The 22,167-nt window shown below is 42.8% G+C and overlaps 1 protein-coding gene across 1 annotated transcript in view; it reads right to left on the bottom strand.

The window, feature by feature from the left end:
• The window catches only part of LOC149983616 (uncharacterized), a 46,932-nt gene extending 37,239 nt beyond the window's left edge, over positions 1 to 9,693 (bottom strand). Inside the window, exons 1-11 of the mRNA XM_090236712.1 lie at positions 8,595 to 9,693; positions 8,334 to 8,363; positions 7,983 to 8,219; positions 7,439 to 7,657; positions 5,699 to 5,824; positions 5,484 to 5,606; positions 5,203 to 5,340; positions 4,779 to 4,925; positions 4,294 to 4,505; positions 3,932 to 3,992; positions 2,473 to 2,581 (exon numbers count right to left, since the gene is read on the bottom strand). Of these exons, the coding sequence (XP_090092838.1) occupies positions 2,473 to 2,581; positions 3,932 to 3,992; positions 4,294 to 4,505; positions 4,779 to 4,925; positions 5,203 to 5,340; positions 5,484 to 5,606; positions 5,699 to 5,824; positions 7,439 to 7,657; positions 7,983 to 8,219; positions 8,334 to 8,363; positions 8,595 to 9,693 (2,501 nt within the window). The remainder of the gene's footprint in view (positions 1 to 2,472; positions 2,582 to 3,931; positions 3,993 to 4,293; positions 4,506 to 4,778; positions 4,926 to 5,202; positions 5,341 to 5,483; positions 5,607 to 5,698; positions 5,825 to 7,438; positions 7,658 to 7,982; positions 8,220 to 8,333; positions 8,364 to 8,594) is intronic.
• Positions 9,694 to 22,167: the final 12,474 nt, after the last annotated feature.

Genomic DNA, 22,167 nt, shown 5'->3' with positions numbered 1-22,167 from the left:
TTCAGAGCTGGTCTCACAGAGAGGCTATAGTAAGTGCGAGGGCAGCCAAAGCTTCTCTTCAGGCTTCGCTAGCTGAGGAGCAGTGGAAGCAACGTCAAGCTCTAGCTGGCAGCCAATAAAATGGCCTCAGCTTTCGAGGCAGAGAAGACTCACAGTTCCAACATGCACAACATCCTACTGGCATTGAAGGCCTTGCAGGAGCAGAACACAGCGAAGGAAGCTTCCCTGGATTCCCTGCTCCTTAAAGCCGACCAACAGGACTCTGAGCTGTTGGAGGAGGAGAGCCAGCACTTCCAGTCTGCCCTTCAGGCTTCCCTCTCTCAGCAGCAAACACCACTAGAGGAGTGTGCTATTCTGGCCGCGGAGAGGCACACCAGCGTTAAAGAGCTGCAGAAGCTGAAGCTGTGGATAGACAGAAAGCACGAAGCGCCCGGCTGGAAGCGAGCCTCCAGAGAGAGAGAGCCTCCAGAGATAGAGAGAATCCAGAGAGAATCCAGAGAGACTCCAGAGAGACAATCAACAGCTCCATGAGCACACTCTGGCCTTGGAGAAGAGCAAGTTCTCAGTTCCTCCCTCCAGGCTGAACGCAGCTGCTATGAGAGTCTGACTATGGAGAGCCAGACCACAGTCATAGAGCTACAGGAGTTAAAGGCCAAACACTGGGCACTGGAGAACGAACACCAATAACTCTTCTCTGAGTTCCACACCTTGTCAGCCGAACACCAGGAGCTGATCCCAGAGATCCAAGACCTACAGATCAAGCTCCAGGATACAGCTGGTGAGTTCAAGACCATTGATAGGGAACAAAACGTCATCCTATCTCAGCTTCAGGTCTCACTGAAGGATAAATGCTCCAGCTTGAAGTTTCAGCTTCAAGCGAACCAACTCAAATCCCAGAGGAGCAGACCAGGAACACAAAGCTCCAGAATGACCTTGATTCTCCCCTCACTGAACAGCTGGAGACCAGAGCTGTCTGCTCAGAGCTGGAGCAGGCTGTGGCCAAGAAACTGGCTGAGTCAGAAAAACTACCAGACCGGTTGAGGGACTTTAATTAACACAGGTATGAGTGTTGACAAGGACAAGGCTGGAGATCATCACTCTGTCATGCTGATTGAGTTCGAATAACAGACTGTAAGCTTCAAAAAGAGGGTGGTACTTGGAATCATTGTTCTTCCTCTGTCAACCTTGGAGGTTTCCTGCAAGGAAACATGTGCTGTCATCATTGCTTTGCACAAAAAGGGCTTCACGGGCAAGGATATTGCTGCCAGTAAGATTGCACCGAAATCAACCATTTATCGGATCATCAAGAACTTAAAGGAGAGCGGTTCAATTGTTGTGAAGAAGGCTTCAGGGCGCCCAAGAAAGTCCAGCAAGCGCCAGGACCGTCTCTTAAAGTTGATTCAGCTGCGGGATTGTGGCACCCCCAGTACAGAGCTTGCTCAGGAATGGCAGCAGGCAGTTGTGGGTCCATCTGCACGCACAGTGAGGCAAAGACTTTTGGAGGATGGCCTGGTGTCAAGAAGGGCAGCAAAGAAGCCACTTCTCTCCAGGAAAAACATCAGGGACAGACTGATATTCTGCAAAAGGTACAGAGATTGGACTGCTGAGGACTGGGGTAAAGTCATTTTCTCTGATGAATCCCCTTTCCAATTGTTTGGGGCATCAGGAAAAAAGCTTGTCCGGAGAAGACAAGGTGAGCGCTACCATCAGTCCAGTGTCATGCCAACAGTAAAGCACCCTGAGACCATTCATGTGTGGTGTTGCTTCTCATCCAAGGGAATGGGCTCACTCACAATTTTGCCTAAGAACACAACCATGAATTAAGAATGGTACCAACACATCCTCCGAGAGCAACTTCGCCCAACCATCCAGGAACAGTTTGGTGACCAACAATGCCTTTTCCAGCATGATGGAGCACTTTGCCATAAAGTGATAACTAAGTGGCTCGGGGAACAAAACATCAATATTTTGGGTCCATGGCCAGGAAACTCCCCAGACCTTAATCCCATTGAGAACTTGTGGTCAATCCTCAAGAGGCGGGTGGACAAACAAAAACCCACAAATTCTGACAAACTCCAAGCATTGATTATGCAAGAATAGGCTGCCATCAGTCAGGATGTGGCCCAGAAGTTAATTGACAGCATGCCAGGGCGGATTGCAGAGGTCTTGAAAAAGAAGGGTCAACACTGCAAATATTGACTCTTTGTCTCAACTTCATGTAATTGTCAATAAAAGCAAACAACACTTATAAAATGCTTGTAATTATACTTCAGTATTCCATAGTAACATCTGACAAAAATATCTATAGACACTGAAGCAGAAAACTTTGTGGAAATAAATATTTGTGTCATTCTCAAAACTTTTGGCCACGACTGTACACAGCTACCTCTTCAAATACAATCTGAAGGTAATCTGAAGCCTACTGTAGCATTTGGAGACTTCCTGTCAGACAGGAACTGACTAAATACTCACTTGGACGTCTTGCGCTGCAGGTTGTAGATCTTGTAGAGAAAGATGAGGAGAGCCAGAGACGTCAGGATGATGAGGAACACAAGGAACCCAGTCACAGCTTTGTCATTGTCTGAAAACAGATGAGAAGAGTGGTAAAGGGACATTTACACAACAATGTAATAGCAACACTGAATGCTGTTTAGCCTACCATGAATGGAGGGAGGAGGAGGGATAAATGGCTACTTGTTCATACAGTTCATCAAAGTCATATTATTTTGTTAATTGGAGTCAGAGAAAGGTAATATTCATACAAAGTGTATCATTTTAATCAGTCTGACTTGAGTATATTTATTGCAGGCTTCTGCATAAGATTCTTTGGACACTGTGTTAACAACCCTCCAGGCAAGCTTCAATGCCATACAACTCTCCTTCCGTGGCCTCCAATTGCTCTTAAATACAAGTAAAACTAAATGCATGCTCTTCAACCGATCGCTGCCTGCACCTGCCCGCCTGTCCAACATCACTACTCTGGACGGCTCTGACTTAGAATACGTGGACAACTACAAATACCTAGGTGTCTGGTTAGACTGTAAACTCTCCTTCCAGACCCACATCAAACATCTCCAATCCAAAGTTAAATCTAGAATTGGCCTATTTTGCAACAAAGCATCCTTCACTCATGCTGCCAAACATACCCTTGTAAAACTGACCATCCTACCAATCCTCGACTTCGGCGATGTCATTTCCAAAATAGCCTCCAATACCCTACTCAACAAATTGGATGCAGTCTATCACAGTACAATCCGTTTTGTCTCCAAAGCCCCAATACTACCCACCATTGCGAACCTGTACGCTCTTGTTGGCTGGCCCTCGCTTCATACTCGTCGCCAAACCCACTGGCTCCATGTCATCTACAAGACCCTGCTAGGTAAAGTCCCCCCTTATCTCAGCTCGCTGGTCACCATAACATCACCCACCTGTAGCACGCGCTCCAGCAGCTATATCTCTCTGGTCACCCCCAAAACCAATTATTTCTTTGGCCGCCTCTCCTTCCAGTTCTCTGCTGCCAATGACTGGAACAAACTACAAAAATCTCTGAAACTGGAAACACTTATCTCCCTCACTAGCTTTGCTTTAAGCACCAACTGTCAGAGCAGCTCACAGATTACTGCACCTGTACATAGCCCACCTATAATTTAGCCCAAACAACTACCTCTTTCCCTACTGTATTTATTTTAATTATTTATTTATCTCACCTCATTTGCTCACATCGTATATAGACTTGTTTATACTGTATTATTGACTGTATGTTTGTTTTACTCCATGTGTAACTCTGTGTCGTTGTATGTGTCAAACTGCTTTGCTTTCTCTTGGCCAGGTCGCAATTGTAAATGAGAACTTGTTCTCAACTTGCCTACCTGGTTAAATAAAGGTGAAATAAAATAAAACAAAAAAATTCTGTACATGTAAAACTACTTACAGCGAGTAGTAATTTGTGTTTCTATTGGTTTACTCTTGTATTTCCCATTGAATGCAACGATCTGAAAAAAGAAGACATTCATGTCCTTCGATCCTTCCATCACAATAGTTCCTGGTCCCAACAAACCCACTGGGGTTAACAGGAACGCACAATAATCGAGCCAATACTCTTGTTAATGATCATCCTGACTATGTGAACACATTACCTGAGAGACATACTGGTGAAACACCATTTCTACATCTTCTGTTTAACTCATCTACATACAGTACATAGAGCATTTCATTCAGCAGTATCTAATGCCACGATATATCACAGCATAGTCAATACATTAGGTTTTACTGTATGAATGTTGAATAACGTACCTGAACTGTGTAGTCTGTTAAATAGCTGAGGTCCGCAAATGTAAAATTGCATTTTTTATGTTTTTGTTGTTTTGTCTCAGACCCAGTGATCGTTGCAATGTACAACTTCTCTTTTCCCTTCCACTGAACTGGCTTTAATTCCTCACATGTAATGGTAAAAGCATTGTTCTGAGTATAAGTCAAACTCGGTTTTTTCCCCACCTCATCAGGTACTGTCAAACACAAACATAGGCAACAGATTACATTATGGTCATCCTGTTCACAGATCCCAACAGATGTGAAGCAGTTATTTCATATAGGCCTGTTGTGAACTGCATTCTTCCACTTCATATTCTATGATCATTTACTACAGTTCAGAAACATTTTTACTCAGCACCCTTCACTTCAACATCTGCATCGTGTAAAGATTGCTGCAGTATGTTAAAAATCATCATATTGCTATATATTGTGAATGAAATGATATATGCAACGTATGTCACACTTACCTCCAGGTGCAGTTAGGATTGTCTCAGACACTTTTGGGAATGTATCGTAGCTCATGTCTTTGTACCGTAGCTCAATTGAACAGATATAATTTGTGAACGGCTGCAATTTATTAAAATCATAATGTAATTCATCCGTGGTGTAACAATCTGAAAAATGGATGAAAAAGGAGTCAAAGTTTGATCTGAAATTCTTATCAGTTAGTTGTTTGTTTTAAATATATATATATATATAAATGATCTCATCTCCCACCTGAGGCAACTGCTTATTCTACAAGCTGCCACGGACATACAATTGTAAAGGCAACCACATCTTTAGGAAAACATACATACCTGTGTTTTCCATAGGGACTTATCATTAAAATAAGGTTCATTTGTTTGGTGGGTAAAATAATTACTTAAAATGTCTCTGAAAATTGTAGCTTACCTTTAACTTCAGTCTCAATTCTACAGGAAACGCAGGAGTGAAATAGCTGAGTATTTTTGGGGCAGTTAATGCTGTCATTGGTCCATTTAAGGCTTATGGAGGTGTTTGTGTTTGTAGACGTTTGGTTAATGTCCACTTCTACGGAGTGAAATATAAGAATAATATGATCATAGTGATACTGAAATAAATGCATGTTATGTCTTGTTATAGGCTATTTTCAGTATTCAAATGTTTAAGTCGATGGAGAGTTTATCTTAAAAAATGTTTGTATAATAACTTACTACACTTGATTTCAACGTCAATGGACTTGGTATTGATGACTTTACTGTTGTGAGTAATCTTTCCACTACAGCTGTATTTCTGAAAGGGTTCCAAATCATCCAAGTTGATAGACCCGTTGTTTCCTGGACAAAAACAAGAATATTAGTGATTCCTTTGAAAAAATAAATTGTTATCATATGTAAATTCATATGAAATGTGGAAACATTATTTTTACCTTCACAGGTGTAATGAATGTCCAGATCTTTAGGGCTACAGTTTTTTGGCTTGTTTTTCCATACTATTTCAACAGGGAGTACGTTTTTGAATTCCAGATTGGGAGAATGTTTGACTGTAGAATACTCTGTTTCAAAATAGGAAAGATTTAATTATAGCCATGCACAAAAGAGACAAAATAGTGATACTGGTTAACACATTATGGTTTATCAGCAGCCGTGTAAAATGTGGCCACAGCCTTTGATATGCTCTGATTAGGATCTCTTTTAGTCCTCATTTGGACTAATCTTATAAGAGTATACAGTGCATTTGGAAAGTGTTCAGACACCTTCCCTTTTCCACAAGTTGTTATGTTCCAGCATTATTCTCAAATGTATTAAATAAATACAAATCCTGACCAATCTACAAACAATACCCCATAATGACAAAGCGAAAACAGATTTTTATAAATGTTATTCACAGTTATTATAAGTATTCAGACCCTTTGCTATGAGACTTGAAATTGAGCTCAGGTGCATCCTGTTTCCATTGATTATCCTTGAGATGTTTCCACAACTTGATTGGAGTCAATTGATTGGACATGATTTGGAAAGGCACACACCAGTCTATACAAGGTGCCACAGTTGACAGTACATGTCAGAGCAAAAACCAAGCCGTGATGTTGAAGGAATTGTCCGTAGAGCTCAGAGACAGGATTGTGTCAAGGCACTGGGGAAGGGTACTAAAACATTTTGGCAGCATTGAAGGTCCCCAAGAACACAGTGGCCTCCATCATTCTCAAATGGAAGAAGTTTGGAACCACCAAGACTCTTCCTAGAGCTGGCCGCCCGGGGGAGAAGGACCTTGGTCAGGGAGGTGACCAAGAACCCGTTGGTCACTCTGACAGAGCTCCAGAGTTCCTCTGTGGAGATGCGAGAACCTTCCAGAAGGACAATCGTCTCAGCAGCACTCCACCAATCAGGCCTTTATGGTAGAGTGGCCAGACGGAAGCCACTCCTCAGTAAAAGGCACATGACACCCCACTTGGAGTTTGCCAAAAGCCACCCAAAGGACTCTCATGAGAAAACAAGATTTACCATGAGAAACAAGATTCTCTGAACTGATAAACCAAGATTGAACTCTTTGGCCTGAATGACAAGCATCACGTCTGGAGGAAACCTGGCACCATCCCTACGGTGAAGCATGTTGGTGGCAGCATCATGCTCTGGGGATGTTTTTCAGCAGCAGGGACTGGGAGACTAGTTGGGATCGAGGGAAAGATTAATGGATCAAAGTACAGAGAGATCCTTGAAGAAAACCTGCTCCAGAGCTCTCAGGACCTTAAACTGGGGCGAAGGTTCGGCCTTCCAACGGGACAACAACCCTGAGCACACAGCCAAGACAACGCAGGGCTTCGGGACAAGTGTCTGAATGTCCGTAGTGGCCCAGCCAGAGCCCGGACTTGAACACGATTGACCATCTCTGGAAAGACCTGAAAATAGCTGTGCAGCTACACTCCCCATCCAACCTGACAAAGCTTGAGAGGATCTGCAGAGAAGAATGTGAGAAACTCCCCAAATAAAGGTGTGCCAAGCTTGTAGCGTCATATACTGTACTTTCCGAATGCACTGTACACTGTTGGTCAGGATTGTTTAAATAAAGGATAGCAGGTCATAGTGATTGAGAAATGTCCTTTGCTGTTGAGTAATTCCCGTTTAACCTTTTAAATACTTTTCTTTCTGAGTATTTATAGTAATCTCACCTGCTGTTATTGGTATAGTTTTGCTGATGTTGACACTGCAATCTCCAGGCACAGCTACATTGGTTGTGAAGTTTGTGCAGAAATGTTCATCTAAAAGCTGAAAACAGTTGTCTTTGTCCCAGGTGATAACAGGACTGTTCCATTCAGCATCACTGATATCCCATTTCGTCACATAACACAAATATCCCGGCTTCGTGTTGGTGGAAAACTCTAGGTCATCTAAATTGTGCAAACATTTGTTAAAAAAAATATAGATTTTTAACAATTTTTCCAACATGTATTATTTTAGATAAGTATCATAGTCTACAGCTAGTTAACTACAAGTGCATTTACATAATAGTTATTATAAGTAAGTAATTTGTCATTGTATTGAGATTCAACCTAAAAAGATATGTTATTACTAAACACAGTGACTGTTACATCCCACAATTTGTTTTCCTCCAAATCATTATTTAGCCACAGGATTTAATAAGGATTATTAGTTCATATGTAATTAACAAATAATACCTTATTAAACAGTGTATGCTCAGTGCCTTTGACATACCCATTTTCTCAGTCCTCAGAGTGCTATTTCCTTGGAGTTCACATTCAGGCTGAATCTTTGTAAAAGTGTATTTCCTGCAAGGCTTCAATGATACCACAATAGTGGAGTTCACCGTTTGATGCTCAACAGTAATGTGTTTTCCTGATTCATCCTGGTACGATATGTTGTATGTGTCGGAGGTTGAGGCCTTTAAGTCAATCTGAAAGCCATAGATGACAGGCGTGACCGTGTATGTACCTATAAGATTACATGAAAAGATTGATCATTATTTATTAATTTATTTATTCAGGTGAACTATCCCTATCATGCACAGTCTTAGAATGCATCTCAAACCAAGGAATTGGAACTCACACTTTGGCGGTGTTGGTTTAGTCTGGCTGCCTGAAAGACGGAACAGACAGGTGAGAATCCACGAGGACAACGTTACATTACAACATCACAACAATCCATTACAACATCACAACATTCCATTACAACATCACAACATTCCATTAAAGCATCACAACATTCCATTACAACATCAGAACATTCCATTACAACATCACAACAGTAGGAGAAACATGATCTACTATCAATGGACACAACACAGCATCCCATGGAGGAGAGGCCAACCTGTGGGGATAGCTGTAGTGGAAGTCAGGGTGCTTGCAGGTGAGGTTTGGTTGTGGATGGGTGGAGTGCTTGTAGGCAAAGATGGAGAGGTCGAGTTGTTTGTAGGCAAAGCCTGGGTTTGAGAGGTGGAGGTGTTTGTAGGAAAGGCTTGGGTTTGGTTGAGGGTGCTTGCAGGGTCAGATGTCTGGGTTTGGTTGAGGGTGCTTGCAGGGTCAGATGTCTGGGTTTGGTTGAGGGTGCTTGCAGGGTCAGATGTCTGGGTTTGGTTGAGGGTGCTTGCTGGGTCAAATGTCTGGGTTTGGTTGAGGGTGCTTGCAGGGTCAGATGTCTGGGTTTGGTTGAGGGTGCTTGCAGGGTCAGATGTCTGGGTTTGGTTGAGGGTGCTTGCAGGGTCAGATGTCTGGGTTTGGTTGAGGGTGCTTGCAGGGTCAGATGTCTGGGTTTGGTTGAGGGTGCTTGCAGGGTCAGATGTCTGGGTTTGGTTGAGGGTGCTTGCAGGGTCAGATGTCTGGGTTTGGTTGAGGGTGCTTGCAGGGTCAGATGTCTGGGTTTGGTTGAGGGTGCTTGCAGGGTCAGATGTCTGGGTTTGGTTGAGGGTGCTTGCAGGGTCAGATGTCTGGGTTTGGTTGAGGGTGCTTGCAGGGTCAGATGTCTGGGTTTGGTTGAGGGTGCTTGCAGGGTCAGATGTCTGGGTTTGGTTGAGGGTGCTTGCAGGGTCAGATGTCTGGGTTTGGTTGAGGGGGCTTGCAGGGTCAGATGTCTGGGTTTGGTTGAGGGTGCTTGCAGGGTCAGATGTCTGGGTTTGGTTGAGGGTGCTTGCAGGGTCAGATGTCTGGGTTTGGTTGAGGGGGCTTGCAGGGTCAGATGTCTGGGTTTGGTTGAGGGTGCTTGCAGGGTCAGATGTCTGGGTTTGGTTGAGGGGGCTTGCAGGGTCAGATGTCTGGGTTTGGTTGAGGGTGCTTGCAGGGTCAGATGTCTGGGTTTGGTTGAGGGTGCTTGCAGGGTAAGAAGTGCTTGTGCTCGAGTCGCCAGTTGCTATAAAATAGAGAACGCATTGTTGCTGCCTCTGAGCATTAATGTGAATAGCATCTGCAATCATGCAACGGTCACCTTCAGATGTGGACAAATCATGACTGATTCTGGGGGATAAAGACATGAATTAGAGAATCATTTTAAGACCAACTGACCTCCTGAAGTTGTATCCCCGTCACCTGAAAAATGATATTTAAGTCATCATCAAGGACTTGTGGCCAACATTACTATCTAACATTACATCAATCTATTTGACTATAATGCACACAGGTGTGAACAGACCAAGGCTCTTGACCATTTTAAATATATATATATTTTTTTTTACTTCACATGAGATAGGTATGGAATGTTCCATACCCAATTACACCTTTAAGGTCTGGTCTACTTTAGATGATTTGTGCTGTTAACGTTGTACTGGATTTCCTGTAACCCAAACCCTGAGCTTCTAAGGCAAAATGCAAAAAGCAGCGACTTAAAATGTTTACTTCCTTATTTCAATACAATTAGGTTGTCACAATGTTTCAGCATACACTTGCTTTGGTTTGACCCGCTAGTATTTTCCTACACAGGACTCATACAAAACGACACAAAATGAAACAGAAAGAATGCTCTTAGAGCTATAGAACTATTCAACCCAAAATAAACTGCTATAACACTGTGTTTCTCTTCCATTTGAACAGAGACATACAACAGAAACGAGAATGTGACAGAGGCTGCTTGAACAATAATTAGACTTCAGGAAGTGTTTTTTTTTGTTGTTTTTGCTCAACTCTGGTTTCTGTGTTTTAGTGTTTCCAAGGGAGACGCTCCCTGCACTGCCATTTTACTGGTCCGCCCACCCAATGAAAACCTGGTCAGATGCTGCTGTTGTGACTGGCTGGGGATTCTTTTTGTTACTTTTTCACACTACTACACCTCTTCAGGATTGAAAGGTGTTACTCTCAGTTTGTGAATATGTAACTGAGGTAGTGGGTGAACCACCTCAGAACCATGGTTCATTACCACCAGTGAGTCTGCTATCAAAGTTTGATTGCAAAAGTGAAATGTCTTCAGACATCCGGTGTAGGTTGTTTGCAGTTGCGTTTGAGACAACAACAAAAATTGACCATCAAGAGGAAGCTACGCCTTTACTTATTAATGGAGAGCTGGTTGCTATGTACTTTGCATAGAGGCTTGTAGGGGTTCTGGTGGCTCGTTCTCATCAATAGCAAGATGGCCAAGTTGGGGTGTGATAACGTGATAAAGATGGCCAAGGTGGGGTGTGATAACGTGATAAAGATGGCCAAGGCGAGATGTGACGAAGGCTATCTCCCCCAATCTCTCTCTCAAAATCTACATTTAATCCATTTTAAATTCAGGCTGAAACACCACTAAATGTTGAAAAAATCGAATGATGTGAAACTTTCTTCAGAAAATATTCTCACCCCTGTATATATAAATATATATTCTCACCCCTGTATATATAAATATATATACAGTGACTTCAGAAAATATTCTCAGCCCTGTATATATAAATATATATACAGTGACTTCAGAAAGTTTTCACACCCCTTGATTGGTTCCACATTTTATTGTGTTACAGCCTGAATTTAAAATGAATTCAATTGAGATTTTGAGTCAGTGGTCTACACACAATACCCCATAATGTCAAAGTGGAATATATCATTTTTGTTTTACAAATTAATAAAAAATGAAACGTTTAAAATGTCTTTACTGAATGAGTATTCAACCGCTTTGTTATGGCAAGCCTAAATATATTCAGGAGTTAACATGTGTTAAACAAATCACATAATAAGTTGCATGGACTGTACAATAATAGTGTTTAACATGATTTTTGAATGACTACCTCCTCTCTGTACCCCACACATACAATTGTCTACAAGGTCCCTCAGTTGAACAGTGAATTTCAAACACAGATTCAATCACAAAGACCAGGGAGGTTTTCCAATGTCTCGCAAAGAAGGGCACCTATTGGTAAATGCATTTTAAAAAAGCAGACATTGAATATCCCTTTGAGCATGGAGAAGTTATGAATTACACTTTGGATGGTGTATCAGTAACCGCTCAGGGAGAGGAAGGTAACCGCTCAGGGATTTCATCATGAGTCCAATGGTGTCTTTAAAAAACTTTGTTTAATGATGAGATGGGAGAAAACTGAGGATGAATCAACAACGTAGTAGTTCACGATACTAACCTAAATGACAGAGTGAAAAGAAGAAAGCCTATACAGAATACAAATATTCCAAAGCATGCTCCGGTTTGCCACAAGGTACTAAAGTAATACTGCTAAAAATGTGGCAAAGAATAAAAAGTGTTATGTCCAATCCAATACAACACATCCTGTTTGCAATAAGGCACTAAAATAAAACTGCCAAAATGTGACAAAGAAATTTACTTTATGTCCTGAATAAAAAGTGTTATGTTTGGGGAAAATCCAATACAACACATCACCGAGTATGATCATGTTAAATGCTATTATTACACAGAGTGATTCCATGCAACTTATCAAGCAAATGTTTACTCCTGAACTTATTTAGGCTTGCCATAACAAATGGGTTGACTACTTTTTGACTGAGGACATTTCTGCATTTCATTTTTTATTAATTTGTAAAAATGTCAAAAAACACAATTCCACATTATGGGGTATTGTGTGTGAATACTTTCTGAAGGCACTATATATATACTAGTCATATATATATATATATATATATATGTCATATATATACTATATATATATTCCCGTTGGGTAGCTGATATTCATAGATTAAATAGCCAAATTGATTAGTTACAGGAATCAGGATTAATAAAGCTTACGCCACGGCCTGTTTTACAAAATTGTGGGCCTACCACATGGATGGGCATTCATAAAATCCCATCGTGGCCGACACGGTAGGCTACACCCCACTAAGCACGAGCCCTCTTTTTTTCTTATTTTTTTGTGCTTTAAAAACGGTAGGCTTACCACATAGATGGGCATTCATAAAATTGAATTTCAGGCAATACTGTAGGCTACACCTCAGTAGGCATGGGCCGACGCCTTTTGGAATTCTTTTTTTGGACCGGCCTGACTTCCACGTCCACGGACATTGATTTAGATTGGTCCACAGACCAAATCTAAATCAATAATGTTTGGTTCACATTTTGTACGGTCTGGACTAGTCTTGATTTGTCCCAAATAAATCAAGGCTATAAATGACATATTTTCAACTGTCATTCAGAACCGAAATTAACCTGATTTCAACATCAAGAAAATATGTTTTTTTCAACGTCCTGGAAATTATTTATTATAAACGTATGGAAAACACATCTTTTCACCTTTCATTCAGAACCTAAATTGAACCTAACTTCAGCGTCTGGAAAATATATATTTTAGACCTCTTTTCAAATTTATTTTGCTTACTGGGACTATTCTAGTTTTGCCGGTGCATTTTTTTGGTTTCGCCTAGTGTGGCAGAACGGTAAGGACCGGCCCTGATCTCAGCCATAGCTATACCAGGAAGTGCTGTTGGGGATGAATCATAATTAGTTGGGTAACAGATTGACATAATAATGCTTATGTGAGATGTTTGTCATTAGAATGTCTTCTTTTTGGACTATAGTGTTGGCAGTTCTCTGCTAGGGCTCAGTTACTTGGGCCCCAGAGAGGGGAGAGGTCAGGCTTGTCATCATATGTGAACGTATCTTTTAAACCATGTGAAGGAATGATTGAGGGGGAACCAATTATCTCTTGGCTCCACAATGTTTGTGTGCTAGTCACTCCCTACTTTTCTCATTAGGGGGAGGAGGATGGCAGTATCTGGAAACAGTGTATGTCCCCTCTAAGGTTGCCCTTATCTTGAGCTAGTATATGACCTAAGAGGCTCACTGTCTTCAGTGAGCTTGTCCAGGAGGAGTTGTATTTGAGATGGGAGTATTGAGAATTGACAATTGATATATCCATTGGATGAGGTAATGTTTTGGTATTATGATGTACCAAGAAACAGATTAGAACTTTGTTTAGCAGACCAAACTGAACGATAATTTATAGCTAATGCTGTCTGGATATGGGATACTCCTCTCTCAAGTAAAAATCTTTCTTTGTGAAGCTCCTATTATCTGTAGTTTGTCATGTCGACTAGGGGGTGGATCTTTGCTATAAAAGATCTCAGTTGCCATTATGTTGACCACTCTCAACTTTTCATTAGAGATACTGAAATGTTGAAAGTCAAATGCTATTGCAAAAGCTTAATTATTATTAAAGGTGAAGTTTAATAAGTGTGTGATTTGCTCTCTCATTACTTGGTAATACAGGAAATTTCCACGACACAAGAGATCCATAGGTTTTGGACTTTCTAGGGAGTTTTTCCTAGCCACCGTGCTTCAAAACCTGCATTGCTTGCTGTTTGGGGTTTTAGCCTGGGTTTCTGTACAGCACTTTGAGATATGGGGATCTGCTGAAAGACACCCTGGTGAGGGGTGGAGTGCGCAAGTGTTACAACTGTGGGAAGCCGGGTCATTTTGATGCTGACTGCTCCGAGCCAACGAATCCACAGAGGAACAAAGGCAGGAGGGGCCCGAGAGGAGGGGGCAAGAAGAGGAGGAAAAGGAGCACATGCATGGACAGCCCCATTCCAACAACAGCCGTGGCAGCCACCTCCCAACCAATGGCAGGTCGGGCCACCTCACGGGGTCCAGCAACAGCAACAGTAGGGCACACAAGGAGTCCCTCTAGGCAGAGGACAACCTGGAGCCTGGCAGACGGGGCCGCCGGCACAGACTACCCTGTACAATCCAGGACAGGGACAGGAGGAGGAGTATTGACATGATGAGAAGACAGGGACAGTTGTGCTAAAATCCTCAGAGCAACAAGAGCATTTGTTTTTAAAGTGTCACACCCTTCTGAGAGTAGAGCCAACAGTGGAGGCTTGCGTCAATGGTGAGTCACTAATATTTCTTGTTGATACTGGGGCTGCTATGTCTGTCATTAACTGCAAGGCTATGATAAAACCTCCCATGTCTAATGAAATAGTCACAACTGTAGGGGCTTCAGGCCTCCCACTCAGAGAGCAGGTAACTATGCCTCTGCCTGTCTCCTTTTGTGAGGAGAAGTGTCAACATCAATTTCTCTACTCTGACGACTGTCCTGTCAATCTGATGGGCAGGGACCTCCTGTGTAAACTTGGCATCAACATAACATGTGGCCAAACCGGTTTAACTGTTATTCATGAAGAAGAGGAGGAAGGGGGGGAGCAATTGATGTTCATGTCTGAGTTTTGTGACTGGTATTATGCATGGGATGTTGATGATGAGGTGCCCAATATTGCTCGTGTTTTCTCAATGGCCAAAACCCATTGGGACAACGAGGGCAGTTTCATGTCTGAAGCAGGCACCTCCCATTTTTCACCATTGACAAGAGATCTCCATTATGAGAAACAATGGCTGTGTGCTACATTACAGGATGAGTCAGTGCAGTGTGAGGGTTTATACTGTAGCAGTGATTTCCGTGCTTTAGGGTTTAATCTAACCCTGCACAGAAAGAGCTCTACCTGTTTGAGGACAGCGCACCAAATGTGTCCCTGGCAAAATCAGACAGAGTAGAATGGGTGGACACTGGAATTTGGGTGAAATGCTTGGTTGATGCTACAGACTGGGAGATGCGCCCTGATGGGTCAACTTATTCACCCAGCACACTGACAAGTTGTTACCCACTCAGTTAGGGAACACCAACTGAGAGGGGTGTGCATGGTGTTGATCACGTTTCTTTTTCTACCAATGTCATGTTGTTGAGTGAAGACTCACCCCTCCTGAGAGGGGTCCCTGAATGCCTATGGGCAAGGGACAAGTATGATTTTGGGAGAATAAAGGGAGCTGAGCCAATGGTAGTCACTCCTAAAGATACCAGGCGCCCATCTAGAGCAGAGTATCCAGTCAGTAGGGAGGCAATAGCAGGTATTACTCCTGTTCATGCATCCTTGTTAGCTAATGGTGCTTTAATTCCCTGTCCAGAATCACCCTGTAACACCCCTATCTTGCCTGTTAGAAAACCTTCAGGTGATTGGAGATTGATCCAGGACTTAAGGCCTGCGAACGATGCAGTTTTTGCCTGTGCCCCGGTGGTACTTAATGTTACTACACTGTTGGGGCAGTACCACCCACAGCAGAGTGGTTCTCTGTGATTGATTTGACGAATGCATTTTTCAGTATTCCAGTGGAACCAGAATCTCAGTTCTGGTTTGCCTTCACGTTTCTAGGAAAGCGATTTACTTGGACTCCAATGGGTTACGTGGAATCCACCACTATTTTTTCAGTGGTTTTAGAACAAAATCTGGAGGGTTTTATACCCCCTGAGGGCAGCTCTCTGATTCAGTATGTGGATGAATCAGCTCTCTGATTCAGTATGTGGATGAATCAGCACTCTGATTCAGTATGTGGATGAATCAGCACTCTGATTCAGTATGTGGATGATTTGTTGTTGTGCTCCAGCTGAATGGAAACTTGTGAAACTGATACTCGGGCTCTGTTGGTATTTCTCGCTGAGAATGGCCACAACGTTTCAAAGAAGATGTTACAGTTGGTTTCACAGACAGTGAGGTATTTGGGTTATGACATCTCTCCCAATGGCAGGCAGCTGGGTAAAGAGAGGATACAGGCTATTCTCTCTGTCCAACAGCCGGTTACTAAACGACACATGATGTCATTGACTGGTATGGCAGGGCGTCGGGCGTGGTTACCTGACTATGCTGAGGTGGTGCAGCCGCTTGCTGACCTTATTTATGGCCACAAAAATGGCAATGATTGACAAAATGAAGTGGACAACAGAGGGACTGACTGCTCTGACCAGACTGGAACAACTCATGACTACTTCTCCCTGTTTGGGGCTCCCTGACCATTCCAAACCTTTTAACCTCTTTGTTTGTGACAAAAATGGTTTTATGTCATCTGTTTTAACACAGGAACATGGAGGAAAGCAGCGCCCATTTGGGTATTATTCCAAACAGCTGGACAGTGTGGCCAGAGGTCTGGTTTGTTGTTTGAGAGCTGTGGCTGCTGCTACTGAAGCTGTGTTGGCTTGTGCAGACATTGTTGCCATGTGTGAACTCACTGTACACATTCCTCATGCTGTACATGCTCTTATTTCACAGGCAAAGACGGCCCATCTAACACCAGCTCGACTGCTCCATTATCAGAATGTTCTTCTGACAATGTGTCATGTGACCCTGAAGAGGCGCACTGTGTTAAAATCTGCTATTCTGTTGCTCACCGAGGACGATGGAGAGCCTCACGACTGTGCTGAACTGGTGGAGCTTGTCTCGAAACCAAGTCGGATTTAACTGATGTCGCGTTGCAAAATGCACATTTGTAACTGTTTGTAGATGGCTCTGCTCAGCGTTCTGAGAAAGGAGAACCATTGGTTGCGTATGCAGTTACTACTGCCTCAACCACACTGGAAAGTGCTAAATTACCCTTCCACCTTTCTGCTCAAGCAGCAGAACTCTTTGCACTCACTAGAGCTTGCACATTAGCTCAAGGCCAGGTGCCATACTGCCCACCAGACCCTGAGGATGGAGGACCAGAGACGCCGGAAGTCACCGACTAGATGGGAGGATCAGGCCCAGACTCTACGCATAATGTTTCTTGCTCTGGTCTTGAGCATTCTCATTACAGTTGCCATATGGACAGTGACTCAAGGACAACCGGTCCTGGAAAGACAACATGGTACGGACTCGACTGATGACCGTTCAGTCCCACTGCGGGACTTAAATAACAGCCACTCCAGCTCGAGCCAACAGCAGGCTCAGGACAGGAGTCCAGCAAACAATAGCCGCTCCCATATCGAAAGAAGAAGAAGGTCAATGCATCCACTGGATGAGCATCACAGTAGGAATCACGAGGGAAACACTTGGTGGTCACTGCTTAACTACACAGTAAAGACTGAACTGATGTTAGGAAATACCTCCTGTTATGTATGTAGCTTGTTTCCACATTCAGCGATCTCCCTATTCTTCCCCATCTTTGCAATAAAATATCTCAGTTGCCATTATGTTGACCACTCTCAACTTTTCATTAGAGATACTGAAATGTTGAAAGACAAATGCTATTGCAAAAGCTTAATTATTATTAAAAGTGAAGTTTAAGTGTGTGATTTGCTCTCTCATTTCTTGGTGATACAGGAAATTTCCACAACAGTGCAGACAAAATGGAAAAGGCCGCTCAAAATGGAAGATGGAAGTGGTTGAGCTGTGATCTGTCTAAAAAGAACCCCACATCTAAACTCTGTGTGTCTTACTGCAGTTGATAGAAGTACATTCTACATTCAGAACATTCACATGTATTGGAGATTCACGCTAAATATACACAAACAAGGGTGCACTTTTGCACACAGAGCAAGAGGTTTTGAATGTAGCATTGTTGCACAGTGAAAGGCAGGTATTAGCTTCAGATTATTACTTAGATGTTAAGTCCCTGATCTAGATAGATATCCAATCACTGAATGCATTTTAGTGGACCAAGTTAAGAGTAAGAATTTGACTAATCATCAGGTGTGTCCTTTCTCTGAGGGGGAACATGAGGGGACCAACTCAGCAGACTCCTCTTTAAAAGCTAGTCCTCCAGGTGACGCCCACCAGACAGTTTTTAGAAGGACTTGACAATCTCAGAGTTACTCTATTCCAACTCACTTTTAATAGTTAAACCTAACAAAGTTATTTGAATGGTCTGAAAAATAAGTATACCATATCCTGCTTGAACCACAGCCCTTTATCCCTCTCTCAAACATGATTGATCCATTGTCAACATTTGAAATTCCTGTAGAAAAATGCCTCAAGTAAATTAGATTTGATCAACCTTATTAAATGCACCTCTTACACTCCTTGAGTGATCGCATCGGGCTACATTTTCTTAAACAATTCGATGTACTTTATTGGTGAATTTAGGCCCCACAGCCCTGTCACCATTAAAGGGATAACAGCCCTCCCATCAGCCCCATCCCATGGGTATCATACTGTACTTACATATGGCCAGCTCTATGAGCCCAGTACACAGCAGCAGGATCTTCAGTCCATAGAGACCTGCCATGTCCAGGAGCGACGATCACACTACCCAGAGACCATACGTCCTAAAGGTAACGCCAAAAGAAACTCTTACAAATTATCCGTCTTATTCTCAACAACAAAAAAACAAAAAAAACGTTGAAATTGTGTGTATTTGTCTTTACGTATGTCTTCCCTCCAGTCTTATCAGCGGACACAGCTTCCTGAATGTGTTCCCCTAACCCTAAACCTCGCCTCTGGTCCCTCAGCGCTACGCGACAAGTGATGTCACAGCTAGCTGAGACTCTGTACTTTACCTTATTTTACAGGAAGTCCCATTTCATCTACGCCACACATCTCCTTCCCTCCGGTCTTATCAGCGGACACAGCTTCCTGAATGTGTTTCCCCTAACCCTAAACCTCTCCTCTGGTCCCTCAGCGCTATGCGACAAGTTATGTCATAGCTAGCTGTGGGAAGGAGATGTGTGGCGTAGATTAAATAGTAGAGTCTCAGCTAGCAAATCAAATCAAATTTAATTTGTCACATACACATGGTTAGCAGATGTTAATGCGAGTGTAGCGAAATGCTTGTGCTTCCAGTTCCGACAATGCAGTAATAACCAACGAGTAATCTAAGTCAACAATTCACAACAATTACCTTATACACACAAGTGTAAAGGAATGAAGAATATGTGCATAAAAATATATGAATGAGTCATCTACGCCACACATCTCCTTCCCTCCACTTCTGATCTTTCCTCTGAGATGCACAACATCAGATACATACAAAATACATATGTTTGTTTAGTGTAGCCTGGCTTTAAGTGTGTTTAGACATTTAACTAATCTTCAGAGAAAGAGAGGGCATGGTCTCACAGTGAGGCATGGCTGATTTGTCCGTAAAAGTGTTAAACAAAAGGCTTTTTGAACTCACAAACAAGGATTACTTCCATATAACAGAGTTATAAGTGTTGAATAATATACAGTGCCTTGCGAAAGTATTCGGCCCCCTTGAACTTTGCGACCTTTTGCCACATTTCAGGCTTCAAACATAAAGATATTAAATTGTATTTTTTTCGTGAAGAATCAACAACAAGTGGGACACAATCATGAAGTGGAACGACATTTATTGGATATTTCAAACTTTTTTAACAAATCAAAAACTGAAACATTGGGCGTGCAAAATTATTCAGCCCCCTTAAGTTAATACTTTGTAGCGCCACCTTTTGCTGCGATTACAGCTGTAAGTCGCTTGGGGTATGTCTCTATCAGTTTTGCACATCGAGAGACTGACATTTTTTCCCATTCCTCCTTGCAAAACAGCTCGAGCTCAGTGAGGTTGGATGGAGAGCATTTGTGAACAGCAGTTTTCAGTTCTTTCCACAGATTCTCGATTGGATTCAGGTCTGGACTTTGACTTGGCCATTCTAACACCTGGATATGTTTATTTTTGAACCATTCCATTGTAGATTTTGCTTTATGCTTTGGATCATTGTCTTGTTGGAAGACAAATCTCCGTCCCAGTCTCAGGTCTTTTGCAGACTCCATCAGGTTTTCTTCCAGAATGGTCCTGTATTTGGCTCCATCCATCTTCCCATCAATTTTAACCATCTTCCCTGTCCCTGCTGAAGAAAAGCAGGCCCAAACCATGATGCTGCCACCACCATGTTTGACAGTGGGGATGGTGTGTTCAGGGTGATGAGCTGTGTTGCTTTTACGCCAAACATAACGTTTTGCATTGTTGCCAAAAAGTTCAATTTTGGTTTCATCTGACCAGAGCACCTTCTTCCACATGTTTGGTGTGTCTCCCAGGTGGCTTGTGGCAAACTTTAAACAACACTTTTTATGGATATCTTTAAGAAATGGCTTTCTTCTTGCCACTCTTCCATAAAGGCCAGATTTGTGCAATATACGACTGATTGTTGTCCTATGGACAGAGTCTCCCACCTCAGCTGTAGATCTCTGCAGTTCATCCAGAGTGATCATGGGCCTCTTGGCTGCATCTCTGATCAGTCTTCTCCTTGTATGAGCTGAAAGTTTAGAGGGACGGCCAGGTCTTGGTAGATTTGCAGTGGTCTGATACTCCTTCCATTTCAATATTATCGCTTGCACAATGCTCCTTGGGATGTCTAAAGCTTGGGAAATCTTTTTGTATCCAAATCCGGCTTTAAACTTCTTCACAACAGTATCTCGGACCTGCCTGGTGTGTTCCTTGTTCTTCATGATGCTCTCTGCGCTTTTAACGGACCTCTGGGACTATCACAGTGCAGGTGCATTTATACGGAGACTTGATTACACACAGGTGGATTGTACTTATCATCATTAGTCATTTAGGTCAACATTGGATCATTCAGAGATCCTCACTGAACTTCTGGAGAGAGTTTGCTGCACTGAAAGTAAAGGGGCTGAATAATTTTGCACGCCCAATTTTTACGTTTTTGATTTGTTAAAAAAGTTTTAAATATCCAATAAATGTCATTCCACTTCATGATTGTGTCTCACTTGTTGTTGATTCTTCAAAAAAAAAATACATTTTTATATCTTTATGTTTTAAACCTGAAATGTGGCAAAAGGTCGCAAAGTTCAAGGGGGCCAAATACTTTCGCAAGGCACTGTAGTTTGTCCTGTGTGGTTCAGTTGGTCTAGCGTGGTGCTTGCGATGCCAAGAGTCGTGGGTTCGATTCCCACCGGTGCCACACATACAAAATGTATGCACACATGACTGTACGTTGCTGTGGATAAAAGTGTCTGCCAAATGGAATATTAGTTTGTTCTGTGTGTTTTCACACAAAAGCAATTATTACTGATACATCATGTTCTTTACGTTGGTCCATTACACCAAGAAACTTGAAGCTCTCAATCTGCTCCACTGCAGCCCAGTCAATGAGAATGGGGGCGTGCTCGGTCCTCTTTTTCCTGTAGTCCACAATCATCTCCTTTGTCTTGATCACGTTGAGGGAGACGTTATTGTCCTGGCACCACACTGCCAGGTCTCTGACCTCCTCCCTATAGGCTGTCTCGTTGTTGTCGCTGATCAGGCTACAGGCCTGCTGCATTGGGTTATAGGCTACAGGCCTGCTACGTCAGGTTATAGGCTACAGGCCTGCTGCATTGGATTATAGCATTTCGCTACACTCGCATTTAACATCTGCTAACCATGTGTATGTGACAAATAAAATTTGATTTATAGGCTACAGGCCTGCTACGCCAGGTTATAGGCTACAGGCCTGCTGCGTCAGGTTATAGGCTACAGGCCTGCTGCATTGGATTATAGGCTACAGGCCTGCTGCGTCAGGTTATAGGCTACAGGCCTGCTGCGTCAGGTTATAGGCTACAGGCCTGCTGCGTCAGGTTATAGGCCTGCTGCATTGGGTTATACGCTACAGGCCTGCTACGTCGGGTTATAGGCTACAGGCCTGCTGCATTGGATTATAGGCTACAGGCCTGCTACGTCAGGTTATAGGCTACAGGCCTGCTGCGTCAGGTTATAGGCTACAGGCCTGCTGCGTCAGGTTATAGGCTACAGGCCTGCT

Source organism: Oncorhynchus mykiss, chromosome 5, assembly GCF_057628025.1.
Source record: "Oncorhynchus mykiss isolate SJ-2025 chromosome 5, ASM5762802v1, whole genome shotgun sequence".
Lineage (NCBI taxonomy): Eukaryota > Metazoa > Chordata > Actinopteri > Salmoniformes > Salmonidae > Oncorhynchus > Oncorhynchus mykiss.
Note: the sequence above shows the minus strand (reverse complement) of the source record. Positions and strands in the feature narration are given on the sequence as shown.